The sequence below is a fragment of the Mastomys coucha genome, unplaced genomic scaffold (assembly GCF_008632895.1).
Source record: "Mastomys coucha isolate ucsf_1 unplaced genomic scaffold, UCSF_Mcou_1 pScaffold22, whole genome shotgun sequence".
In the NCBI taxonomy this organism is placed as follows: Eukaryota; Metazoa; Chordata; class Mammalia; order Rodentia; family Muridae; genus Mastomys; species Mastomys coucha.
Window position 1 is genome coordinate 1,182,386 of NW_022196905.1, and position 8,132 is coordinate 1,190,517.

The 8,132-nt window shown below is 41.4% G+C and overlaps 1 protein-coding gene across 1 annotated transcript in view; it reads left to right on the top strand.

The window, feature by feature from the left end:
* Positions 1 to 8,132, top strand: part of CUNH2orf73 (chromosome unknown C2orf73 homolog) — a 33,926-nt gene that overhangs the window by 2,959 nt on the left and 22,835 nt on the right. Inside the window, exon 2 of the mRNA XM_031339224.1 lies at positions 3,251 to 3,458. Within this exon, the coding sequence (XP_031195084.1) occupies positions 3,251 to 3,458 (208 nt within the window). The remainder of the gene's footprint in view (positions 1 to 3,250; positions 3,459 to 8,132) is intronic.

Below are 8,132 nucleotides of genomic sequence, written 5' to 3' on the forward strand. Positions count from 1 at the left end.
GTGCTGGTATTAAAAGCATGCCCCACCACTGCCCGTAGAATCTTTGTTGTTATTGTTTTAACCATGTTTTTATTCTTTTGAAGATATACAATGTATTTAGATCATATTCCTCTCTGCCTAATTCCTGCCAGACCCACCCTTTCCTTCCTATCTACCCAGCTTCATGTGCTCTCACTCATTTCTTTTCTTCTCTTTTTTTTAACCCATTGAGTCCAGTTAGTGTCACCCAAATACTCATGGGTGTGGGGCCAGCCCTGGAGCATGGTCATTCTACCAAGATCACACCATTAAAACAAAACAAACAAGCAACAAAAACAAAACCCAACTCTTTGAGCCTAGCAACTCTCATTTACCAAAAGCCCCTTGGGTAGGGGTAGGACTTTGTAGCCATATAGCCCCTTCCATGCTGGGATTTGTCTGTCCTGAGTTTGCACAGGTCTTGTGCATGCTGTCAGAATCACTGCGAGTTCATATGTATAACTCTCCAGGTGTGTACAGGAAACACTGTTTCCTTGTAGTCACCCAACACTTCTGGTTATTGATAATCTTTCAAATCTCTGAGCTGTGAGTAGAAGGGTGTGATACAGATGCCCCATTTAGGGCTGAGTATTTTGAAGTCTTTGATTTACAGCACATTGACCAATTGTTGGGTCTCTGTTAATTGCCTGCTATTGAAAGACGTAGCTTCTCTGATGAGAAATGCAAAGATCTATAGGAATAGCAATTAGTCATTAGGAATCATTTTCATATTATGCCCACTCAGCAAAATAATAGTTTCTCCAGGGCCTCTAATGTATCTGGTCACATGTTCTTAGCCCCATTAATGGTGCCAGGTATAGCTTCTGTTTCATGGAGTGGGGATTAAATCTAATTAGAAAGTGGTCGATTAACTCCTTATATTAGTTATCTTTTTATTGCTGTGACAAAACACAAAAACCAACTTAGACAAGAAAGCATTTAATTGGGCTTACAGTTTCAGATGGTTAGTCATTGATGGCAGAGTGAAGGCATAGTAGCAGAAACAGGTGAAAATTTGTAGTTTGACCCACAAGTAGGAGGCAGAATCATAGCACAGTGGGAACAGCAGAAGTCTTTTGAAACCCCAAAGTCTGTCCCCAGTAACACCTGTTCTTCAACAGGACCACACCTTCCAATCCTTTCCAAACAGTGCCAAACAATTGTAGACAAAGTATTCAAACATACGAACCTATTGACACATTCAAACTAACACACTCCTGTAACATGTATGCCCTTGAATCCATGGGCATACCTTAACAAGACAGTCATTATGTTAGCTCATATAAAGATGGTGAACATTTGATAATGTTTTCCAAGTCAACTTTTAAAATTAAGTCATTACTCTTGTTCAGAAGCTTGAATTGATGCCCTGTCTTCCTGCTGGAGGTGGGCTCTATAAGTTCCCTCTCTCTACAGTCTGGCATTTCATCTAAGGTCCCTCCCTTTGATTCCTGAGAGTCTCTCACCTCCCAGCTCTCTGGTGCATTCTGGAGGATCCTCCCAACCTCCTATTTCCTGAGGTTGCCTGTTTCCATTCTTTCTGCTGACCCTCAGGGCTTTAGTCCTTTTCCCTCATCCAATCAAGATGAGATTCCCCTCCCACCATCCCCATCCCTGTTCACTTTCCCTTGCAGGTTCCTTCTTTCCTCCCCCCTTGTGATTGCGTTCTTCTACCTCCCAAATAGGACTGAGGCATCCTCACTTGGGCCCTTCAGCTTGTTGACCTTTTTGGGTTCTGTGGACTGTATCTTGGGACAGGGCATCAAATGAGGGAGGGGGTTGCCATCCCACAGTCAAAACTCTGACCCATAATTGTTCCTGTCCGAAAGAACTGCAGGGATGGAAATGGAGAGGAGGAGCCTGAGGAAAAGAAGGTCCAGTGACAGCCCCAAAGTGGGATCCAGCTCAAGGGGAGGTCCCAAGACCTGACACTATTACTGAGGCTATGGAGTACTCACAAAAGGGGACCTATCATTACTGCCCTTTGGAAGATTCAACAAACAGCAGAAAGAGTCAGATGCAGATATTTGCACCTAATCAATGGACAGAAATTGCTAACCCCTGTGATTGAATTAGGGAAAGTCTAGAAGAAGCTGAGGAGGAGGGTGACCCTATAAGAGGATCAGCAGTCTCAATTAACCTGGACCTCCGAGATCTCTCGAACACTGAACCACCAAAAAGGCAGCATACACCAGCTGATATGAGGCTCCCAACACATATACAGCAAAGGACTGCTGGGTCTGGATTCAGTCAGAGAAAATATGCCTAACCCTCAAGAGCCTGGAGGCCGCAGAGAGTTTAGAGGTCTAGTTGGGTGGGGGTAGGTAGTGGGTACATCCTCATGGAAATGGGGTGGGGAGAAGGGAAGAAGGTATGGGATCTGGAATAGTCAGAGGGTGGACAGGGAGGGGGAATAAAATCTGGAATGTAAAAATAAATAAATAAAATAAATAAATATAAATAAATAAATAAATGATTTTTAAAAAGCTTGAATTATCTAGGCATACAGTGTGAAAAATTGATCTTAACAGGAATTTTTTCATCTATCTTATCTATCCACTTAACTACCCATCTATCTATCTATCTATCTATCTATCTATCTATCTATCTATCTATCTATCGTGTGTGTTGCATGTAACTGTGGGGTACATATGCCAATGTGGGAGTAATGTTGGGGTGCCCTGTTCTACCATTCTCTGCCTTATTTCCTTGAGAAAAGTCTCCCTGAACCTAGAAGTAGGCTGGCTGTCAGCAATCCCAGCAATCCTCCTGTCTCTATCTCCTACAGCTCTAAGGCTGCATGCAGGCACTTGCAGCCATACCCGGCTTTTTATATGGGTGCTGAGATTTGAACTCAGGTACATGTGAGGAAACTTATTTTACCTGTTCTTGTCCACTGAGCCATCGCCTCAGCCCAATAATAAAACTTTTAAAAAAGATATGTTCAGATTAACTATGTACATAAATACTTCATGATTTATAACCACAATCAAGTCATTACTCTGCTTCATAAAAAGATAGTCTGTTCAGTATACTAGTATGCCATGATAATAATCACTAGTAACACAGAGTCCTTTAATTCCTGCAGGATTTAGAGTGAGAAGATACCCCAATTTCAAATTTTAATAGCATAAGTCTACCAAATGCTTGAAATATATTTAGATCTTATCTCATTTAATATAATTACTGAGATGCTTATTGGGATAAATGATTTACCACTTATGTTTTTCAGACAGCATAAAATAGAAGATGCTGGTATAGCATGTGTAACTGAAAGAAAAGAAGAAATCAAAAATGAAAAAAGTCCTGAGAAAAGCACACAACACTCAAAACCGTGTGTGGACAGAAGACGTGTAGATTATGCTAAATTCATATACACAAATGAAAAAACATATAATGAGCCAGTTCCCTACATTGATAATAAAGGGCCAGAAAATCAGGTTGGACAGATGTTTGCTGTATATAAATGGAGAATTAGATTCGGAAGCTGTTTTGCAAGGCAATTTGATTACAGTCTATTTAAAGGTCATGACACATCTCAGAGTAGAGCTGTTGTAACCAGTAGTTAAAGCAATAACCTGGGACTTAGCAGAGAACCATGGCGTCTAAGCTCTCCGTGGGTGGCTAGGGGATGCAAGGAAGAACCCAGCAAATGTTTCTAGAGCATCAGTCTGTAGCCAGTAAGTGCTGCTTGAGGATCCGCTCAACAGTGCTCTCTGTAAAGCTGTGTTTCTGTCATGTGCCAACACAGCACTTCCCATGATGTTCAGAAATTATGCCTTCCTACAAAAGACTAGCTTCCGCTTAGTTAACGCACATAGACTGCTAGGAATAAGTTAAATTTTATGTAAATTATATTCTTTAATCTTTACACTCTGTATAAACTGTTATTTAAACTATTTTATAGATAATACTCCTGGGTGGTTACACAGTTAACAGATATTACAGCCTTCTTTCTGGCCCAGGACTATTGGCTTAGCCAAACTCCTCTCACTCTATCTACCACACTAAATATAGTACATTATTTTTTGAGTCAGATTTGTTGAAGGATAGTTGTAGTCATCTCCTATTGCTGCTGTTTTCAGTTACAAGCTTTAGTACTGGCTTAAAGAAACCCATGTCTACTCTCAGGCTATCCTGAAGCTTGGAAGTTCCAGGTCAGTCTGTTCCTGGCAGGGGTCTTAAGGGAGAGCCTGTTCCTTGCCTCTCCCAGCATGAAGAAGCTACCTCTAGACCTTGACTCAAGGCATCTTCCTCTTCAGAGTCAGCAGCAGCACACCTTCACCCTTTCCCTCTGGACAGTTATCATGCCCTTCTCATAGAAGGACGTTTGAGATTACTGTAGGCCCATCCTATACTCCAGGATAACCCACCCTCCCATCTCAAAATTCCCGCCAACAATGCCCCTTTGCAGTGTGGCATTGGGAAGGACACTTTCCAACCTGTTGAGTTGCTGAACTATTCACAAACTCAGAGATTAAGACATAAGTATAGGGGGCTGGAGAGATGGCTCAGTGGTTAAGAGCACCGATTGCTCTTTCAAAGGTTCTGAGTTCAAATCCCAACAACCACATGGTGGCTCACAACCACCTGTAACGAGATCCGACACCCCCTTCTGGAGTGTCTGAAGACAGCTACAGTGTACTTACATAAACTAAATAAAATAGATCTTTTAAAAAAGAGAGACATAAGTGTATTTGGCTGGTCAGAGGAATGTGTTTCTGACTATGCTCTCTACACTGTGTGTGGTCCTATCCATCTGCCAAAGGTGTGGTCATGTCAGCCACACAAAGCCAGCTGTGGAATTCTGCCTTCATCCTGCAAAATTCCCCTGAGCTCCTTTGTCCACACCCTCTCTTCCCGCTACAGAATGACAGTTACAAAAATGACCTGTTTTCTATAGTTTTATCCTTTTCTAGGGAGCCATAGAAATTAATTTATACAGTTTATGGCTTTAAAAAATCATCTCAGGAAAAAATGCATTTACAGTCATTCTTGATTTTTGATTTTCTTGATTTTTCACCCTCTCTCTGCCGCTGTGTATTTTCCATATGACTCTGGGCAAATAAGCTCTGGCCTCCGTATCTATAGAGTGAGGATAGTTTATTGTGAAGATTTGTTGTGTGACAAAATGTTTCCTGTGGAGATGTAGCACACATATCTACTCATCCCAGATAGCGATCTCATGACAAACCACAATGCGGATACCATGAAAGACCAGCTTAGTGAATCGATGAGTTCTATTGGCCTTGCTTACAGGAAAGACTCAGAGACAGCTTCATCACCAAGATTCCATTGCAGCATGGGATGGCAGCTCAAAAACAAAACAAAACAAAGCAAAACCAACAACAACAAAAAACCAAACCAAACAAAAAACACTAGAAACCTGGAGCGCACTGCACAGACTGCAGGCAGCTCAACAGGTTGCAGAGTGTCCTTCCCAAGTGACTCTGGTCTAAACCTCTTCTAGGCAACAAGGCTTATTTTTGCTCCTCCTAGGCAGCTGGTCTGATCTCAGAGGTTGGTGTTTTATTTTTTGTCTTGGTTTTTGTTTGTTTTGTTCTACTGTTGTTTTGCAGCTCAGCTTCTTTCCTTCTGAAAGGGGCTCCCCTCAGTCTTTATTGGTTACTCTGGCAGGGAGGGACCTAGTGAATCTCATCAATTTCAGGGACTACCTGAAGCTATTTTGAGTTATATAGCTTCCCGCCTGAGGATTTTTTTGGAGGATGGAATGTTTTAGCCTCTCTCTCCACAGTGGAGACAGTAAGAGAATGAAACTGGTTCAGAAAATGGAAAGAGAGAAGCTTGAAAACTTAATCCCAAATAATTTACTCTATTTTATAAATATTTGTGAAAAACAACAACAAAAATTAGCAACTGCCATTTGCAAGGCTAGCTGACAATTGTTACACACTCACTGGACCAGTAAGAGCCAGGCAAAGTAAGTTTGAAACTCAGTAGAACAGACATGAGCAAGATGCACCACAGTTACAGAGGGATCGATGCACACAGTGAAGTGAATATTCATATTTCAAAAATAAAAGGAAAGCAACAATGAACTTGCAAATGCCCTCATTTCCAGGAACCTAAAAAATGCTCATCTTTATTTCACGTGTGTAAAATTTGTTCCTTTATTCAAGATTTCTTTTTAAAAGTTAGCTTAGTTAAAATATAGGAAGACTGGGTTTAAAATAAAATTAAGCTGCCTAAATATTTTAACTGCTGTCTATTGGTATGATTCTACACTGAGATCTCAAGATATGCTTTCTTTAGTTGGTTGGTTAGTCTGGTAGGACCCCTATATAGACCCCTTTGTAGGTAGGCCAAGCCTTGAACCTGAAATCCTTCTTCCTCAGATTCTTGAGTGCTGGGATCACAGGTGTGTGTTACCCCACCTGGCATTTAGTTTTATTGGTTCACAAGATTTTTTAAAATGAAATGATCATATATGCATCTCTACCTAACGATATAAAATTGCGGGTGCTAGAAAAAGTAAAGCTAGTTTTCTGCTGCTGCTCTTTGTTTGGTTTTGTTAAAAAGCTAGTCTAACAGGAAGAATTGGTCCTGAAAGAAAAACGATCATCCCTGGACCTCCAAGACCAAATTCTCAGCACAAAGAAGATTCATTTGCCACAGCAGAACAGAGGTCAGGGAATAAGAGACAGGAGATAGAGGATGAGAGAGAAGGGGAAAGGAACAAGGGAGAGGAGGGGTATTTGTCCCAAAGGACAAAGGACTGCCTCTGGATAGATGGAGACAGATGTGGCCCATAAGCAAATGGTGGTTTATAAAGATAAAAGGGGAAAACCCTGTGTATGGGTGAGGTATTTAATTTTGATCGGACATGTTAATTAGGGCAGCCAAAGGGGTCTTTTGACTGCTGGACTTAAATACTTTGAAAGCTGGTAGTCAGTTTCAGGAGGAGGAAGTAGCCAAACAAGGGGCTAGACCTTGGTGACTAGGTTCAGGAATGTAATCTAAGGGATTTTAGAAACACAGAGGGAATGACAGGAAAGAGAGTGAGGCCTGCCAGAGCTATGCTCGCTACACTCTGAGCTAACCAGGGTCCCTTCATGTACTTTCTTTCTTTTAATATTGATTTATTTATTTACGTCCCAATGCTGCCCCTCCCATTCACCCCCCAGAGACCTTTCTAATGTTTACTAAAACATATTTCCAAGGAGTAGTTTCAGAGCACTAGCCGTTGTTCATCTCCTTGAAAAAAATACATTTCCAAAGTCAAAGGTTTATTTCCAAATACCTTTTTCAGAGAGTCAGCGTTTATATTAGTTCTGAGAAATCTAGTGATAAGCTTGCTTGAATTTTCTTGAAAATGTTAATTTCCAAGATAGCTTTATCCATGGGAACTTCTTCTGAATAACATCTATTAATAAATACATCAGAGAACTGTTGTTCCACAGAACACAGCTTAGAAGTAACTGTCATAGGAGACTTTAAGAGTTGCTTTTAAAAAGCAACTTTTCCACATCCCTGGTATCATTGAGATACCAGCTTGAGAACATTGTAACTCTCATGACCTTGGTTGCCTAATCACTATGATAAAACTTCCATTTTTTTAAGCCACTAAGCTCTACAAATAAAATTCCATGGTTGGTGTAAAGTTTTGGCAGAAATCTATGTCCTTAGAAATCCCCAGAATGTGGTGTAATGGTGGTGGAGGTGGTGGTGATAGAGGAGATGGTATAGTGATGGTAGAGGTGGTGGTGGTATTGGTAGAAGTGGTGGTAGATGTGCTTGTAGAGATGGTGGTGGAGGTGGTGGTGGTGGAGTTGGAGGTGGTAGAGGTAGAAGCGGTGGTGGTGTGATGGATGGTGGTGGTGAAGTTGAAGGTGGTGGTAGATGTGTTTTTAGAGATGGTGATGGAGGTGGTGGCTGTAGAGATGGTAGTGGAGTTGGAGGTGGTAGAGCTGGTTGTGGAAGTGATGTGATGGTAGTTGTGGAGATGGTAGTGGTAGTAGAGGAAGTGGTGTGACGGTGGTGGTATATGTGTTTGTAGAAATGGTGAAGGTGGTGGTAGATTTTTTGTAGAGATGGTGGTGGAGGTGGTAGTTATAGAGATGGTGGTGGAGGTGGTAGTTATAGAGATGGTGGTG